This window comes from Vespa mandarinia, chromosome 5 (genome assembly GCF_050613455.1).
Source record: "Vespa mandarinia isolate Hongniang chromosome 5, ASM5061345v1, whole genome shotgun sequence".
Lineage (NCBI taxonomy): Eukaryota > Metazoa > Arthropoda > Insecta > Hymenoptera > Vespidae > Vespa > Vespa mandarinia.
Window position 1 is genome coordinate 1,765,069 of NC_140814.1, and position 19,932 is coordinate 1,785,000.

At 28.0% G+C, this 19,932-nt stretch overlaps 3 protein-coding genes across 23 annotated transcripts in view; 1 reads left to right on the forward strand and 2 right to left on the reverse strand.

Moving 5' to 3' along the window:
- LOC118448080 (uncharacterized) overlaps positions 1-2,137 on the reverse strand; it is a 21,027-nt gene extending 18,890 nt beyond the window's left edge. Inside the window, exons 1-3 of the mRNA XM_085657215.1 lie at positions 1,086-2,137; positions 451-529; positions 5-295 (exon numbers count right to left, since the gene is read on the reverse strand). Of these exons, the coding sequence (XP_085513341.1) occupies positions 5-295; positions 451-490 (331 nt within the window). The 5' untranslated portion in view covers positions 491-529; positions 1,086-2,137. The remainder of the gene's footprint in view (positions 1-4; positions 296-450; positions 530-1,085) is intronic.
- Positions 1,168-13,657, forward strand: Nc73EF (oxoglutarate dehydrogenase Nc73EF). 9 transcript variants are annotated; one of them, XM_035880846.2, is made up of 17 exons: positions 1,168-1,292; positions 2,628-2,881; positions 2,979-3,188; positions 5,852-5,954; positions 6,816-6,878; positions 7,958-8,213; positions 8,297-8,531; positions 8,607-8,786; positions 8,868-9,048; positions 9,130-9,410; positions 9,489-9,717; positions 9,809-10,087; positions 10,163-10,341; positions 10,433-10,867; positions 10,948-11,102; positions 11,730-11,870; positions 12,031-13,657. In XM_035880846.2, the coding sequence occupies exons 2-17, from the start codon at positions 2,633-2,635 to the stop codon at positions 12,128-12,130; spliced, it is 3,276 nt and encodes a 1,091-aa protein (XP_035736739.1). In that variant the 5' UTR covers positions 1,168-1,292; positions 2,628-2,632; the 3' UTR covers positions 12,131-13,657. The 9 variants fall into 9 exon arrangements, with proteins under 9 accessions (XP_035736739.1, XP_085513333.1, XP_035736743.1 ...); XM_085657206.1 differs by lacking the exon at positions 1,168-1,292 and adding an exon at positions 2,287-2,407; XM_085657207.1 differs by lacking the exons at positions 5,852-5,954; positions 6,816-6,878 and adding an exon at positions 4,452-4,572.
- Positions 13,658-13,979: 322 nt separating this feature from the next.
- Zasp66 (PDZ_signaling and DUF4749 domain-containing protein Zasp66) overlaps positions 13,980-19,932 on the reverse strand; it is a 12,754-nt gene continuing 6,801 nt past the window's right edge. For 5 of the 13 annotated variants that reach the window (XM_035880881.2, XM_085657213.1, XM_035880877.2 and 2 more), the window contains exons 4-10: positions 18,544-18,699; positions 18,281-18,331; positions 17,329-17,417; positions 15,983-16,039; positions 15,128-15,272; positions 14,879-14,917; positions 13,980-14,279 (exon numbers count right to left, since the gene is read on the reverse strand). In XM_035880881.2, coding sequence (XP_035736774.1) covers positions 14,187-14,279; positions 14,879-14,917; positions 15,128-15,272; positions 15,983-16,039; positions 17,329-17,417; positions 18,281-18,331; positions 18,544-18,699 — 630 coding nt within the window. In that variant the 3' untranslated portion in view covers positions 13,980-14,186. The other 8 variants (XM_035880883.2, XM_035880886.2, XR_014982227.1 and 5 more) reach the window with 7 other exon arrangements.

The window sequence follows — 19,932 nt, forward strand, 5'->3', positions numbered from 1 at the left end:
TCACCTTGAATTCTTCCTTCAGGACTTTGGTTTTCTTGCATAAAATTACCATAGTTCTGATTTGTTAAAACACTGACGTTTGAATCACAAAGACCGATGTTACAATCTATTTTAGAATGTTCAGGTACTAAATCATGTTCTTGCGAATTATTAATTAATGTTTGGAAACTATCTGATTGTTCTTTTGTTGTGTCTGTTTTAATTTGACAAAACATTTTCATATAATTTATTCTAGACTTCAATGATCCACATTTTGTTTCCGCTACTTTTAATTTTCGACAACACTGTTCCAACTCTAATTTAATAAATAAATAAATAAATAGACACGCATACACACACCTACACATATATATATATATACATATATATATATATATGTATTATAAAATAACTAAACATATATGTATAAAACAAAATATATTTAAATACATAAGAGAAAAGAAATAAAACCTGTTCGTCTCATATCGGCTCCACTCTTTATAGTTGTCATTGTATTTGATAATTTTGTACATATAATTTAAAAATTCATCTGCAAATATCTAATTATTACAATATGAAAAAAATTGGATAAGCATTAAATTGATATTATGAGATTTACTATTTGAATACATATATAAGATAATAAATAAAAAATATCTAACAGAATAAATACTTTTATAAAATGTTTTAAAATCAGAAAGAGATATAAAGGTTACATACGTTTATAACTATGAATAGAAAAATATTTGTCTCTGAAAATCATTTTCTTTTGTTTAAGAATGAATAATTTATAAAAAATTACGTACCTGAAATTTATGCGAAGAGTATATTAATAAAAAAAAAAAAGAAAGAAGTTATCTTAAAATACTGCAAAAAATTAAAAGCGCATTTATATCAATATAAACGAAACATATGAACAGAGAAACATCGTTAAAAGATTTCTCAGAAGTTAACTGTTTTATGTGTAATATATTATTATTATACTATAGATTTTATATAAATTAATAATAATATAAATAATTAGAATAAATAATAAAATTATAATGATAAAATTAAAATATTAATAACAAAAGATTTAAATGAAGATAAAATAAAAAATAAGTTACCGTTATTGCATTATTTGAAGCATAGAAAAAAGAAAGGCGCGAAATTCATAAAATTTCAAATCAAATTATCGTTTCATCCTGATACGATTTTAGACCGTTAGGTGCGCTAAAATCAACTTCTTTAATGTATTTTAAAGAAGGCATAGATCAGCGTACCTGTGAGTTGCAAATGGTGGACGGTCTGTCATCGTTGTGCTGTAACATCAGGTAAACATTTTTTTCTGATTATTTCATCGTTATTATGATTATAAATTTGAATAGCCATTACTTAAAACATATACAAAAGGTTTGTTAAAAAAGCGGCACTTGCCGTTATGAATTTCCTATAATATTTATAAAATTTCATACGATTACGTAAAATTGTTACACCAGACGAAAATAGTCACCTGATTCTTAATAAACCAGATATTTTCTGAATTATTAAGGAAATTTATTTTTCCTTGTAACTCATATATATTTGATTTTGCTATAGCAAGAAGATAATTAACCGGGAAGTACGTAATTTTTTTTAAAAATATGATAGAGGTAAAGAACAGTAGGTTTCATATATTTAAAGAGACGTATAAATACACTTAGTGCAATCTGTATAATATTAGTATTAGATATAGATAATGAGTAGGTGTAATATCTATAACTATTCTGTGATAAATAAACTAATATATCAATGTTCGTATACACGGATTGTGAAATAGATATTTAACCTGTAGTCGGAATTAGTGTCACATGATTTTGACATGTACTCTACGCTATTTACTATGTATTGTTATATGCGAACGTCGATGGAATAAATTTGTTTCAGGATTACATATATCGATTTGTAGCGTATCTTTAAGTTCTAGAACATTTAAAAATGGTTTGAATTATTTTAATCGAAGTTTTTTTCACGTATATCTAGATGTTAGTAATAATTAGGTCACTATGACGCTAGCAATGGATTCATATTGTGTAATATCTTGCGGCAAACTACACATGTGTATCGAAGCGTAACCTCTATATGGTATAACTTTAGATAAATTTGTTTTCTTTTAAATTTAAGACGTTACTTGCTTGGGAGTGTGTGTGCGAGCGCGCGCGTACGCGTATACATCGTACATGCGTATATGCTCATATATTTATGTAGAGAGTTGTTGAAAATTACTTATCAATAACCGATGACCTCTAAAATATAATGTTTATTGATTTATGATATTTATATTTGTCATTGTTTACGTTAATGGTTATATTTTCCCAGACATCTGCTATTTGATGTTTTCTGTTCAAATATCAAGGTCTTAATGCGTAGCATTAATATTAATATTCTATTAATAACATTTTTAGAGATTGTAAGGATTCTAAATCTTATGTATTTATAAAATATTTTACACTTCTTTTTCTATATTACAGAATATATCTTGGATTGTTGCCAATTTTTTAAATAAAATCAATTCATTAATTGTTATTATTATCATCTGGAAATTACTCCATAATATATATATATATATATATATATATATATATATATATATATATATTATTTATTCTATAATCATATTTAAATTTTAGGTAAAATGTATAAAGCCAGGACGGTGTTTAACACCTTGGTGCCTCTGGCACCACGCGTGTGTGGACCAGAAAGGTTTGCTTCATGGTTAGTACGCAGTCATAATTTTACCAGAACGACTCAAGCAATAGTCATAGCACCAACTCGGAAATACAATAGTCGTGTTGCTACTGAACCTTTCTTAAATGGCAGTACCAGCTCATATGTAGAAGAAATGTACAATGCCTGGTTGCAAGATCCTCACAGTGTACATGTGGTCAGTATTTTTTAATTGTATAAAACATAAAAGCAGAATATGTAAATTTTTGTAAAATATTATATTTAACATTATTTATTTATTTATGTTTTTGCAGTCATGGGATTCCTTTTTCCGTAGTAGCACTGCGGGAGCTGGTCCAGGTCTAGCGTATCAAGCTCCACCATCTCTTGCTCCAAGTCATAATCAGGTACCACTTGGAGCATTATTGCCTCTTGGTGGTGGATCTCAAATTAGTCAGATGCCCATTAATGAAAAAATTATAGATGACCATTTAGCTGTCCAAGCCATTATTCGTTCATACCAGGTATGATATCTTGTTTATTATTTTGATTATATCTTATTCAGGTTAGTTTTTTTTACTATATTTATTATTCGATATTATATCAACTAAGAAGAATAATTAAGTGATATTTAGAATCTTTTATTAGAATATTTAATTATATATTTAACTCTTCAATGGATTTTATTTTCTCTTATTAAATTTATTGAAGAGATTAAAAAATATCTAGAATTATGAAAAATTATAAATCCGTAATAATATTATATTGAAAATATGTATCGTATAAAAAGTTATGTCAATTTTTATTAATTTCATATAAGTGATTTCATAAAAAATATTTTTTTACTGCACCAAATTTAAATATAAAGTAATTTACTTATATATGAGAATCATATATAACGTACCATTGGTAATAGTACAACTTATTCAGTTTATTGTCTGCATCTTTAATTTTTATTAGCGTTTTTATTATGTCATAGCATGTATTATCTATATATGTCACATACATGTTTGTTACATGTTTAGGGGAAATCGTGTATATCTAAATGCATGCAGAATTATATTAAAGATTATGCTTAACCATCTACTACAATACCTTACTAAAAAATATTCTTGTATATGTGTATATATAAAAGTCGTAAAAAATTAAAATTTCTTTTTAAATTTAGAATAAATTTATCAAAATAGAATGTAGTATTCAAAGTTTAGATGGTTCTGCATCAGTTTCTATCATTATTGTTCAGGTCTATCATAAGTGTTTTTAAAAACACGAAGTATCTTATGGTTCAGTAGCCTCATATTACACTGGCTGCTCACTGCATCTTCTACCTCAAGCATGTCATGCAGTTTGATATCTTATTTAGTCCAAATAGTATATTTTTTCATAATTTAATATCAATAATTTTCTTGCACAATAATTGCTTGCTATAATTATAAAACGTCTTGTATATCTTTTTGACAACGAGGAAGAAGCAGCAGCATTTTATAAATAGTTAATATTTTTCAAATTATTTTTTTAATTAATCAAACATTTTTTTTTTACACAGTATTTCTGATTCTTTAATTATATTTGGTTACGTATAGAGAATTGATATGATTATTAGTACATTTTATATAATTTGCAAATTAAAAGTAAACGATGAAGAAATTGTACATATCACTGATGTAATAGTGTAACACTATACATTTATCATACTTATGGTGATTATATCATGTATAAAAAGAATTGATAAGTAGTTAAACAAATATATATGTGAGGTCTTGTTGGGATTATTCATTGGCATATAGGCTCGAGGTCACTTAGTTGCTGATCTGGACCCACTGGGTATCATGCAAACAGACCTGATACACACACATTATGCAGCCCGCAAGGGATCTCCAGAACAAGTTCTGCGACAATATATGCTTGGTAAGGCTTTGTCCTAAGCCATTTCTTTGAGCTATCATATCAATTGCTAATCTACCTGTGTGTCATTAGGTAAAGGTGGACTAAATACATTTTACTATTGTTGAATCTTTGATTATATGTTATCATTAAGAACATTTTTCATCATATATTGTGAAATCACCTTATGCCAATATGCACACAGTATATGTTATATCACATACATGTGTGATGTTACTTATTCACATTAACTCCTTCTCCAATCATATTATTAGGTATATATTTTCTTTTTATATATTTATTTGATCTTTTTTAAATTATGTTTCAAAAAAAATATTATTTCTTATTTCAATAATTAATGTGATTTTTTGACATTATACATTTGGTATATTCAGGATCTTATATCATATTTATAGATTGTTGATTGGTATTTATGTAAATAGTATAGGAGTTTTTAATTTTGTTTGTGTGTATGCATATATATATATATACACATAAATGTGTGTGTGTGTGAGTGTGTGTGTGTGTGTGTGTGTGTAAGATATATTGTTTAAATTACAAAATTTAATTTTTGTCATGATTGTGCTCCTATATCTATATCTTTTGGGTTTCATAAAGAAGGAGAAAATGTGAAAATGTCATAGTTTTATGCTGGTACTGAAAATGTATTGCTTATGTATAACAATGTATTTATGAAACAAAGGTACATGTCAGGAACAAGTCTATAGTATGATATCAATATTTATTTGGTCTTCTTTTTCTTGTTAGTATATTTGTCTAGTGAATATCTAGATATACTTATAATATATTTGTAAATATGCAAGTCAAAGAGTGATGCATTTATTGTACATGTTCAACAAGCAAACAACTTATATTTAATTACATATTAACATATATACAAGACAATATAGGTAAGATACAATCTACAAAATATACTTTCTATTGCTTTGCATGTATGTTATTATAATTTTTGCTTTACTTTTTGCATGCGTTAGCATAAATTGAATTCTTATAGAACATTTGCTTTGTATAAATATATTGCTTCAACCAAATCTCATAAAAAATTTGTCTTCATGTAGAAAGGATATTATTGTGAAAATAGAATATTTTTATTGTATATTTGTGTTTAATGTTACTATGTTTCAATTCAGATAAATATTTTATGCTTATTTGAACACTTTAATGATATAAAATCATAATAAAAAATACAGAATACAGAATCAAAAAAGACAATTCTGTAATCTGCCGTCTAAGAATTTCTAAATTACATTCGGCCCGTATGAATATGGCATTACATTGACAGATCCGTGGCCATCATATCGCGAAATTGGACCCGCTTGGAATCAACAGCGCTGATCTTGATGATAGGCATCCTCAAGAATTGCTCTATAATCATTACTCATTCGGTAAGCCCAACTATACGTGATTATGTATAACAAGAGGAAAATTTTATATAAAAGATAAAGGTGCACCTGTACTTAACATTTAAAAAAAAAAAGAACATTATAATCTGTTTATTAATTAAGATTATATATCATAGAAAAAATATAGCACACGTGTACATGTATATGTACAAAATCTTTATTTATCATTTTATCACATTCTTTCGTTTATATTTTGCTATTTATTTAGCTTAATATGTAATAGTAGTAATTGATACACATGCACAATACCAAAATTTAATGAGAATGTTATAGCCCAAAGGAAATTATTACCGTCTCTTCTTATTTAGCCAGAATTAGTCTTTAATATCAAAAAGGAAGTAAATATGTCTTGAAAAAAGATTTATCGATAAATTTTTGTCTGAAAACACATACACATTATTATGACATTTTTCTCTGTTTCTAAGCCTTATTGTTTATAATTATAAATTTATATGAAATTTAAACTTTCAAATAACCAGTGAATCTTTGAACCAGTGAACTAAATGATACGTATTATAAATCTGCTATATATATATATATATATATATATATATATATATATATATATGTTTGTATATATATATATGTGTGTATATATATATAATATGAACTATATATATATAATATAATATATAATATAATATAATATAATATAATATATATATAATATCAACTGTGTGGATACTTATAAAATATATATTATTTTTACGGAAATGTGTTACCAAGATTCACTTGATCTCAAAGTGCGTTTTCACAAAAGTACTTCAATAGTAAGTACAAAAAGAATAAGTGAAGAAATTTAGCATGCAAGTTTATTATTGAGTTTGAGTCTGATGTCCACAGGGAGGGGACAACGCACTACTTACGCTCAGGAACTACAATACCGAGTAGCTGCTCTTATGAAAAGTATGTAATTATTACATCCAAAGCAGAAATTTCTTCTGCAGCTCTCTGTTTCATTTGTATTATTATCTCTGGAAGGCACTGGTTCATTTTGGAAGTATATATACGGTTTATCTAATGTCACAATAAAGGTGCTTGGGAACTATTACACTACTGTACATGTTAAAACTATTCTTTTTTGCTTAAAAAAGATAGCTCATGGTTTTTTTTCATTTTCTTTTTTTTCTGGGGAAAGTATGGGTGAAGGTCGGCGTGCATGATAAAATGATAAATCTAAAATAATATAAGTAATATAAAACTAAATTATAATAAAAATATATGACCTTCCTCTTTGACTTTCAAACGTTCTGCTAATGTTCTGTTATGCAATAATTTTATTTGTATTATCTTTCTTTTTAACTTATAATATTTTTTAGTAGTTATTGTTTTTTTTCTATATAATTTTATATAGAATTAAATTAATATATATTCTTTTAGTAATATGCTTTTCTCTGTTTCATAATATTAATATGCTTTTTGTGTATATATAAAGCTTATATGATTTAAAGTAAATAGCAATTAGCGTTTAAATTTAATTCTGCATTTATAAATGCTTTATATGCAAAATTTTTATAAGAATATAATATTTGTTAATTAGATTTGCATGAATAACATTTTTTTTATCTTTTAAGAAGACGTGTGTTCCTGTATGTATTTATAAATGAAGCATAAGACTATATAATTGGACTTTGAAATAAAATGTTATATACAATGTGTAATTATAAGTATATATTATATACAATTTCAGTATCAGTTTTAATTTCATAGAGGAGTATAAATATAATGTAGAAATATAAATCTATCGTATTGTTATGTTTATATATTTCTATGATTTATGTGAATGTGTTTATAATTGAACAAATACTATTATCAGAAAAATGAATGAAATATATTTATTCGATTTTCCAAATTTAGATCAGCATTGAACGTGCATAAAAAATATATCTGGTAATAGTATTTTTGATCATATACATTAATTATTTTCTGATTTATATAAATGATTATTAATGGAAATACAATTTTTCATTTTATTATTTAAACAGAGGAATCAGATATGGATCGCGTTTTCAAATTGCCGTCTACCACTTTTATCGGTGGTAAAGACAAATCATTACCTCTGCGTGAAATTCTTAAACGATTAGAAGCAACTTATTGTGGACATATTGGCGTGGAATTTATGTTCATTAATTCCTTGGAACAATGCAATTGGATTCGACAGAAGATGGAAACGCCTGGTATAATGGAAGCTACGAATGATGAAAAGCGACTTATTTTGGCTAGATTAACTCGAGCTACAAGGTAATTTTATTATTAACAATAATTATATTATTTTTTTGTATCAAAGTTAAATTTAAATATATTTTTCATTAATTTATTTTAAGATTTGAAGCTTTCCTCGCACGTAAATGGTCATCTGAAAAAAGATTTGGATTAGAGGGTTGTGAAATCTTAATTCCTGCTATGAAACAAGTAATTGATAAATCCACAGAACTTGGTGTAGAATCTATTGTCATGGGTATGCCTCATCGTGGTCGTCTCAATGTTTTAGCTAATGTTTGTCGTAAACCACTAAGTCAGATATTTACGCAATTTGCTGCGCTTGAAGCTGCTGATGATGTATGTATAAATTATTATATTTATCTTAGTTATTAAACGTAATAACATTAACTGGTAAAAAAACTATCTATTCAGGGTTCTGGAGATGTCAAATATCATTTGGGAACGTATATTGAACGTCTTAATCGCGTTACGAATAAAAATATTCGTTTAGCCGTTGTGGCAAATCCATCTCACCTGGAAGCAGTTGATCCAATTGTGCAAGGAAAAACTCGTGCTGAACAATTTTACAGAGGAGATGGTGAAGGCAAAAAGGTAAATATTTTATTAAAATATAAATTATTATTATAAATGAGATAATGTATTTCATTACTGTTACATTAATTCCTGTATTAGGTAATGTCTATTCTTCTACATGGTGATGCGGCATTCTGTGGACAAGGAATCGTATTTGAAACCATGCATCTGTCAGATTTACCAGATTATACAACTCATGGTACTATCCATATTGTTGTCAATAATCAAATCGGTTTTACAACAGATCCTAGACATTCTAGATCTTCTCCTTATTGTACCGGTTAGTTTCACACATCCGTTTATGTATTTTTATACATAATATCTCATAATAGCTGATTAAAAAACAAAAACATTTCTTTAGATGTTGCCAGAGTGGTAAATGCACCAATTTTCCACGTAAATTCTGATGATCCTGAAGCGGTAATGCATGTATGTAAAGTGGCTGCTGAATGGAGAGCAACTTTCCATAAAGATGTTGTTATCGATTTAGTTTCATACAGACGTAATGGACATAACGAAATTGATGAGCCAATGTTTACGCAACCTCTGATGTATCGCAAAATTAGACATACACCACCGGCCCTTGATAAATATGCTAAATCGCTCATTGATGATGGTGTTGTTACAACGGAAGAAGTAAAGGTATAGCATTCGTTTTTTTATTGTTCTCGATCATCTTGTCATTTTATGTTGACATTACATATTTATATTTTTTTGCAGGATGTACAAGATAAATATGAAAAAATATGTGAAGAGGCATATGTGAATGCTAAACAAGAAACGCATATTAAATACAAGGATTGGCTAGATTCTCCATGGTCTGGTTTCTTTGAAGGTAAAGATCCATTAAAAGTATCGCCTACTGGTATCAAGGAAGATACACTTGTGCATATTGGAAAGAAGTTTTCATCGCCACCGCCTAATGCTGCGGAATTTGTGATTCATAAAGGTTAACTCAATTATCTAATTTCTTTTTTTTCTTTTATGTAAATTAAAATGAAATATCTCGTAATAATTTGTAACTATTATTTTCAACATAGGTATTGAACGTATCTTGAAATCTCGTATGGAAATGGTCGAAGCTAGGACAGTTGATTGGGCTCTTGGAGAAGCTATGGCATTTGGTTCTCTTCTTAAAGAAGGGATTCATGTAAGATTATCTGGTCAAGACGTGGAAAGAGGTACATTCTCACACAGACATCACGTCTTACATCATCAGACCGTTGACAAAGCTACATATAGGCCACTTTGTTACTTATATCCCGATCAAGCTCCATACACGGTTTGCAACAGTTCTCTTTCTGAATTTGGTGTTCTTGGTAAGATAAAACAAAATCGGAATTCTTATATTCTCAATTAAATCTATGTCTTAAGGTATGAATTTATTTTTATAGGGTTTGAATTGGGTTATTCTATGACAAATCCTAATGCATTGGTATGCTGGGAGGCACAATTTGGTGATTTTAACAACACAGCCCAGTGCATAATAGATCAATTTATTAGTAGTGGACAAGCAAAATGGGTACGTCAGTCTGGACTAGTTATGCTCCAGCCTCATGGTCTAGAAGGAATGGTAAGTTTCAAAAATAAAATAAAAATAAAAAAGAACTGTTTTGTTAAATGTAAATTTTGACTGTTATTTATTAAATGTAATTTTTGTTTAGGGACCTGAACATTCTAGCGCTCGTTTGGAACGCTTTCTTCAAATGTCCGCTGACGATCCAGATTACTTTCCACCGGAAAGCGAAGAATTTGCCGTGCGACAATTGCACGACATTAACTGGATCGTTGCCAATTGCAGTACACCAGCTAATTACTTCCACATTCTAAGGAGACAAATTGCATTACCCTTCCGAAAACCATTGATAATGATGACGCCCAAATCTCTACTTCGTCATCCAGAAGCAAAGTCTAGTTTCGATTTGATGCTGGAAGATACAGAATTCCTTAGAGTGATACCTGAGGAAGGGCCAGCTGCAAATAACAGTGGCAATGTTAAAAGATTAGTTTTCTGTTCTGGGAAAGTTTATTACGATTTGAAGAAAGCACGTTCAGAGAAAAAATTGGATGACCAAATTGCTATTGCAAGAGTTGAACAAGTAAATATAAAAGAACTTTTTATTGTATATTTTATAATATTTTCTAGAATATTTTTACGTATAATTAAAATTTATTACAGATTTCACCCTTCCCATATGACCTCGTAAAGAAAGAAGCTGCTAAATATCCAAATGCAGAATTAATCTGGTCTCAAGAAGAACATAAGAATCAAGGCGCCTGGACTTATGTGCAACCAAGATTCCATACTGCACTTAATGGAACACGTAATGTTACGTAAGTATTATTTTAAATGATTATTTAATAATTAATTATTATTTTTTTTTTTTTTTTATTCTTTTAAACAAATTGTATATAAGAAGCTGAGCCATCATTAGTTTAGTATTAATCAAAATCTTATTTTAATTCATTCATCAATTTTTCCTTGATCCTGCCATTGTTAATGCACGATCATATTTCCTTTGTAATAAATCACCTTTATAATGATTAAGTCCGTTAATCATTGAAAGATATGTTTGATAATTGTGGTATGAATGATAACAAATATGTAAGTATGATTGTTGATAATCCTTAGATTGTTCTAATATATATTCTAAGGCTTTTTAATATTTATCTTTGTATGTATGAGTGAATTATATATGGATCTTTTTTTTTTATTTTTTTTTTTATTTTTTATTTATTTATTTATTTATTATTTTTTTTTTTTTTTAATTCTATCTGTTCACATGGCCCACATTTTTCCACTTTATTAAGTAATATTGGTAATGCTATTTATAATGCAATAATGGTTATTTCCAATTTCAAATTTGTTTACACTTCTTGATAATGGTACTCACTTTGTAAAAAAAAAAAAAAAAAACAAATGTATTTAGAAAAATGAAAGAAATTTGGGCCATGTTACAGTTTTGGAGAAGCGACAAAATCCAAAGAAAGCGAAAGTAGTGAAGGATGGTTGAGTGGTTGGTTTTCTTCATCCAAACCAGTAAAACCTACTCCCATGCCCGAGTCATCAGATACTAATAAATCTAAGCAGAGAATAGTGAGGTAATATCGATGGCACATTGTAAGATTCATGTATATGTATATTGTTGTGAATTATACATTACATTTATTTATATTACGTGTGTGCAGAAAGAGAAAAATATTTATTTGTTTTTTTTTCGTATTATTAGATATAGTTAAATCAATAATTCATATGTTACAGATATGCTGGCCGCCCCACTGCAGCATCTCCTGCAACAGGTAGCAAAATGCAACATTTAAAAGAACTTAAACAAATTCTGGATGATTCACTGAACGTTTAATAATCCTTCGTAGTGCTATGTAGAAACAAATTTTATTTATTATATTATACTATATTTGTTATTTTTTGTTCTATTCTATGTCAATGGAGATAATATCACCACGCAACTATGTAAATGATTTCTTTGTTAGTAATCAACTTATAAAATCACTGTACACATGAATATTTTATCACACTAATGCAAAATGTATATTTATTATACGTTTTATTATTTATATGGCTTCTTTTTTTTTATTGCATGGACCTTATGGGTAAAAGAGGCTACATTGTATTAGTTTTAATTGTCTGTTACTAATTAATTATTACATTTTATATAGTTACCCATATATTCCTGCAATGAATAATTCACGCGCATAGCAGTTTATTTCCACTTACTATTTGGATATAAGTAATTAAATATTACTTTGCCTTTTAGAATAACATAGACGTAAACAATATATAAACAAATTTGTATGATAAAACTATGTTAGAATCGAGATTTTGGAAAAGTAATCTTCATTCATTGAAATCAGTTTAATGGAAGGACAAATGTTGCTGATATGTATTATTCATTGCTAATCCATGGGGGTTTTAACCAAATTTGAAATTTTATTAGAATAAGATATTCATGTGAAAGTATTATCATATATTATTTGTTAATATGACCATGAGAAAAACCTGTCCAGTGAACAAGATTAAACAAAAAGTATTATTTTTAATTTAATGAGATATTACGCAGAGCGTACGTCTATTAATAGTTACATTTTCGAAATATAAACTGGATCTCTTCATGATTTATAAAAAGCAATAATTATTTATTTTTTCTTATGTAATTTGTATACCAAAGGAAAGAAAAATAAATTCTTTATCGTAGTGAAAAATTAAAAATAACATAACATATTTAATTAGATTTAAATTAATTAAATATTAATGAAATTTAATGGGATTAAATGATAATATGTAAAATAAAAAATTATTTTTCTTTAAATATTTTTCATGAAGAGTTTCAGCAAACATTTCGTTGTAAGAAGGTCGTGAAAGTAGAGGATGAACTAGAATAACTAGTTTATAATATAATTTGAATATCAGTTTTCTTTCAAATCGATTATACAGATTGGAAACTACATAGTTTACGAAGGGATAATATTTATATTCTTCTATTTGTGAAAGATTGGACATACGAATGAGTATTTGTTGGGATGTGCTGTTATTTCTTATATCAAGTATAATTGCACACGCTATGTTTTTGAATAATTATATTATTCAAAGAATTGGATTGTTATTAAAGTGAAAACGGCTATACCTGACAATTTCTATTTTGTCAAATAATTTGAATCATCAATAGTGAAACGATAATTGAGAATTACTACTAGAATATTCTGTAGATACAATCTGATTAAATGTGGACATTGCAGTTCTGTTCCAGCAATCCTGTAATAATATGCATAATAACAATTTAAATGCATATATATGACTGATAAAAAAAATAAAGTTTATTCATTAAACAAATGCAAATTGTAGTAATTAAAAATAAAATTATATTACAACATTTTTTGTATTTATTTCTTCTATATCATACATCCACTTTATGTATAGATGTTATCATGTAAATAAGAAAATAAAGATGATTTAAAAAATTCGATTTGTTTAAATATATAATGTTAAATATACGATATAGCATGCAAATAATATATCCATTATATGCATAAAAATATAATAAAATCAATATATTATTACGTATTTGTCAAATTTCTCAATCAATTTCTTTTAATTAAAGTGTTTCTGCTAAATTAAAAAATCTACAAGCTCTAAAGGTTAATATAATAATACTATGCTTACATAACATATCGAATAAAAGATTACATCATTACTTTCTATATTCAATGTTTTTCTTTGGCCATTTGTTTATTGCACAGTACAATAAATAAAATTTATATATCATGTATTATATATATATATATATATATATATATATATATGTTTGTATATATATATATATATATATATATATATATATATATATATATATGTATATTCAATTAACATAAATAAAATATAGTGTCAGTTCAGGAACTATTTTAATAATCTGTTTGTCCCAGGACACTGTACATAATCCTCTTGAAGCTGTTGCTTTGATGTATTTTTTCACCGTCATCGTCAAGAACGTTCACCTATAATGCATTAATAACAACCTCTTCAAAACATATTAGATCCTACAGAAATTATTCTGTTATTATACTTAACAATTGTATATTATAATTAACCAATAGTTTATATGTTCATGTATTAATTATGCATATTATTATTATCATTATTATAATTATTATTAGATGGATTGTTCAAACATATAATTATATTAGATAATTTATTTACTTATATAAAATTATTAGTAGGGAAGCATTCATTCATGCGACTAAGATTTCATAATTATAAACAAATAACACGTACAATTCGATGAAAAAATTTAATAGTCGTTGATGCGATCCTTAATGAAAGGAAGGGGGAAGGGACGTCTATAATTTCCACCCTTAATTAAACAAATCAGACAAATTGGAATAATTAAAGAAGTTCATATCATCGTATAATAAAAATCGAAAGATATTAATTTCCAAAGATCGTATTCATCGAGAAGTATGTTTGAAAGACATTTTCATGCTTCACATGCTACAACATGTGTGTATGTCATTTTATGCACATATAACAGACTTTTATATATGTAAGTACATAACATATTTCGAAATAATACCTATTTAATTAAAAAATCACTTACGTATGATGCAGCAGGGCTCTTTGGTCGTGCATGGGGAATCTAAAATCATCCCAAATAATATATGTTACGTAAATATTGTAATTTTTTAATTTCCCGGGCTTATCGTTTCCATTCGTTAAAATGTCTTTTTTCTTTTTCAAAGCGGGAAAATCAAATGTAACAATCAAAATGCATAATTCTTATTCGAATGAATTTAAAAGATGTAAATACGATTTATATGTAGTACGATTAAATTATTTTGGAACTTACCCTATTATAATTGGCTTTTTGTGGAGAAAAAACACCGGTACGTGCCGGCTGCCTAACCTCTTGGACCGTATCACCGAGAGCTTCTTCTTGTAGGGCCTTATAAGCTTCACTCTTGCTCGGATCGTACTTTACTGACATCTTTGGACTGTCGGCGATGCATATATAGACACGGATCACTTTTAATCGACTAATCTCGTATCGATTTCTTGTATTTTTTGAGTCGGTTAAGAGCAGCATCAAGGTTATTGCCAATTAATGTTCGAGAGCGACTTTCGGCGCACTTTTATTTCGTGCTTTTTTAAATCTATGTTAGAGCAACTATTTACGAAAGTAATGCTATAACGTGCAAGCTAAGAGGATAAAAAAAAAGAAAAAGAAAAAAATAGAGAGAGAGAGAGAGAGAGAGAGAGAGAGAGAGAGAGAGAGAGAGAGAGAGAGAGAGAGAGAGAGAGAGAGAGAGAGAGAGAGAGAGAGAGAAAATGCATGGAAATAGTTTCCCGAAGTTTGCGAAAATTACGAGCCCCATTCTTACCAATAGCAAGAAAGTTATTACTTTTAATTTAAGAAAGAAATATATCGAACAGTTTTACATTCGATCAAATTTTTATTATACGATGGAAAATTAAGGTAATAATTAATATCAAATACATACATGGAGAATTGCATTTTCATGCGCGATAGATACTTGCATAGAGAATATATATGTATATGTATATATATATATATATATATATTATATGTACATGTGCGTTATTTATTTATAACATCAAAAGTATATCGTGTTAATATGATTTTCTTATTCGCTCAGAAAAGAAAATTATTATAGATTTAAATAATTCGCTATCAATTACTTACCCTGCTTTTCCATTCACATTTGCATTTCCATTCAGATTGCTTTTGATGTAAGGCGTTCTGCGAAATATTTATAGAATGATATACACATATATTCGAGGATACAATTTTCGGGTAAATTTTGTAAAAATAGGGGAACGTAATCCTCGAAACTATCGCGAGATACTAAGTGTTAAGTTAGTTAAATATTTTCTACTTTATTATTCTATTGCATGCAATCATTATTTGTCTAACTTTTTTTTATACATGGCTTCCTTTCTTTTTTTTTTTGTTTTTTTTTGTTTTTTTATCTTTAATATTTTTCATTCGATTCGAAGGTTATAGCTACCGTATATGTATAACTAATATTTCAATCCATAGAATATATAGCACACACTAATAGGAAATTCATTTTTGATATTTTATTTAATCGATCGATTAATCACGTTCGCGAATTGAATTGTTTTGAATATGATTTTCGAAAAAAAAGAAAAAAAAGAAAAATTGATGAAAAAATGAAAAACAAAACGACGACAAACGTGATCGACGATCGATAATGCAGATCGTTCATATGGATGGATACGCCGTAACCAATGTATGCGAGAGAAAAGCATCGAAAAACGTCTCGAACGAGATTCTAATTTGGTTTATTAAATTGCGGCCACACGTTCTTCGAGGAAGCGGCTTTGGCCTGCTCCTTCAAAATTCTCGCCTGCTCCTGTATATCCTGTTTTTGTTTCAGGAAGGAAAAATCTATGAAAATGCTGTAAAATAAACAATACGCATGTCAGTTGTTTATTGTTATGAAGAAGGATTGTATAAAGCCGCGTGAGAGAAGGAGAAGAACTTCGCTCTTGTACTCTTTTTCCCGAGGATCGCCATCTTGTGTGGAGAGTAATATTTTTTTTTTATGTAAGTAATATTATTTTATATATATATATACATATATATATATATATATATATATATATATATATATCGAATTAGTTGATCAAAAATATCAGTTGATTTTTATTCGCTAAGAAAATTTACATTTTTTTTCTTTTTCCTTTTGTTTTTATTACGATTTTCAACAGAAGACAGTAAAAATAAATTTTCTTCGCGAATAAATTATATTTCAATCCGATGATGAGTATTTGTCAGTATTTTAGCATAAAGCCAATGTGTGCATTATTTTATTACATCTAAATATCTAATCTATGTAATCATGCTATTATAAACTTCTATGGCGTATTAGCAGCGTTTTCTTTTTTCTTTGTTTTTTCTTTCTTTCTTTCTTTCTTTCTTTTCGTTGAAATAATTGAAAAATATGGAAGATATTTTTGTAACATGAAAATATTAAATTATATTATCGTTGAAACTATACTTACGGTATGGCCGATGCCTGACATTTGATAGTATCTGCAATATTTTGTTCGGAGTAAAGTCCAATCGGAGAATTGAATTGTTTATGGACAACCTGTTTGCGAGAAGTCAAATTATTTTAAACACAACATAATTATATATATATGTATGTCAATTTTTAAATCTCTAGTAATAATTAGTATATTAATTATCTATTCTTCATTTATAACAATTTAATATCATGATAGCGTGAACTTAAATAATTAAGCTTCTATTCAATACTTATACACAAGCTAGATTAATCTATAATTAAAGCGCTTCTACAAAATTAGTCAAACTTTAGTAAAAGTGGTAAATTCAAATTATAATAATCCTATAGCAGTGATTTTCGAAGTATGGAGCGAGTTAAATATTAAAATATGGAAATAGTTTCCATTTATCACAAAGAATTATTATTTTCGAAAATGAATCTCGTCTTATAAAAGCTTTAACCTATAGGATTGATTAACTATGCTGCAGAAATAAACATTTAAATAAGTATGCGCGATTGGAATAAATTATTCAATCAATAAAATCAATTGTTTTAATTCACGAATAATTATTAAAAACTGTTTGTAAGTTGACTCGTCGAAGTCTTACGAAGAACTGAAGTTGTTGACTGTCAAGATAGAAAAGTCACGAGAACGTCGGCCATTTATTATTGTTTACATTTTTCAAAGCTCGCAACTTCTACGTATCATTATACTGATATACTATTTTAATATCTAAACAAATGTAAGAATGACAATGTTTTCAATATGTAAAAGATGATATATAGAGATATACTTATATTTTAGATTTGCGAATTTATAATAGTAAAGTTAAGAAATCAGTTGTGAAATAACGATGCATTTTTTAGCATACTAAATAGATTATAAGCAAAAGTATTGAGTGATCTCGAAAAGCAGAAACTGATTGTAAATATGACTTAATTCAAACCTTTGGAACTTCATTCGGTCCCAAAACACGTTGAAGTACTGTTTCCGCCACCTGATCAGATATTTAATCAAATAGATATATAATTTAATCGCACGGACGCATATATATACCTATATATACATACACACACACACACACACATATATATAAGATCTAATCATGTTTTTTTTGTTTTTAATATTTCATTCGATCCGTTTTGCATTCTCGAGAGATCTTATGATTATTAATCACTGTTATAGACGAGAGAAAAATTGATTACATACTTTTTGTTTCATAGCTACTTCAGGATGAGCTGGTTCGTAATGATGTGGTGCAGCACGAATCATAGGATTGGGATGATGACGAAGGTAACATTCTCCCAAGGGTGCATCCTTTTTAACCTTGGCACCTGGCAAAACTAAAGGAGTTGTACGGTATGGCTAAAAAAGAAAAAAAATTTCACTTCGTTCGTTTTATTTCTCGTTAGAACGAGATATCAAATAATACATATTTACGATTGGTACATAATCTATTTTTATTTAATTTTCAGATGAAAATGACTTCTTAAGTAAAGTTATTTTTATCGATCATCTCAAAAAACTACGGGATGTGAGTAAGGATGATATAAAAAGAACAATACGTGTTATGTGTATCTATAGTTAGACAAGTTGAAAATATCTCGTCTCGGGAAAATATTAATCATCTAACGCTAACGAAGAAGACACGATAGTTCATTAAATTCTGTGTTCATTTCATTAAAATTGATCGTCAATAATTTTTAGCAAGGATGAGAGGAACCAAGCAAATTTGTATAATGTAGCTTGACGATATTCTTGGCATCGCTTGGAAAACCGGAAGTATATAAGAACGTATTACGCGATATTTTCTTCCCCTTCTCTTCCTCCACCTTCTTCTGTTGCTACTGCTCTGTTGCTACTGATAAAAAATGTAAAAAAAACTTTCTTGCGGACAGTTGGCTCATTGTGTAATGGTGTAAAAAGAAAATTGCATAAAGTCGCAAGAAGAAAAGTTTGGCAAGTTATACGTTGTGATATCATTTTTGTTCCTGAAACTATTACGAAATGATGAAGAATAGTAGAATGATCGAAATATTGTTGAAATTGCCAAGATAGAATCTTCCTTCGATTCTTCTCTTTCCTTTTCTTATTTTCTTTTAAAAACAGCTCGCGGGATTCTACGTCAGAGGAACGCGATGACTATTATTACACACCGACTTTATATCTTTCGCGAAAGAGAACTTGGCATCGTAAGACGACTCTTGATTTTTTTTCCAAGCATATTATATAAATCCGTGCTTGTTTATGATAAATAAGAGATATTGTTTTACGTTAATTGTTGCTATCTATGTAACGTATACCTACGTTATAACAATTTAACAGGTCTCGATTGATGAGAACATCATGATCTTGAAGATTATGATATGACGCACAAATACATTTCTTATACCTAAAGATGAAAATCACGATTACGAGAATTCCATTATAAATGGGTCAGGAACATTATGTTACAGGGTGAGCAAGAGTGACTCTCTCGAAATAGATGAAGGCTCCCAGCTGGCAAAAATAACGTCCACCCTGTGTGTATATGTGTGTGTGTGTATACCACAGAGTCCGTTAATGTCGCCACAATGTCCACACGAGTTTTTCCATTGG

What these genes read in the sequence shown, in the direction of transcription:
- Nc73EF (XM_035880846.2), top strand. Translation starts at nt 2,633, where the DNA reads ATGTATAAAGCCAGGACGGTGTTTAACACCTTGGTGCCTCTGGCACCA. An exon ending in CTATAATCATTACTCATTCG is followed by an intron (nt 5,955 to 6,815) that starts GTAAGCCCAACT and finishes TGATGTCCACAG; the next exon opens with GGAGGGGACAACGCACTACT. An exon ending in CTATTGCAAGAGTTGAACAA is followed by an intron (nt 10,868 to 10,947) that starts GTAAATATAAAA and finishes AATTTATTACAG; the next exon opens with ATTTCACCCTTCCCATATGA.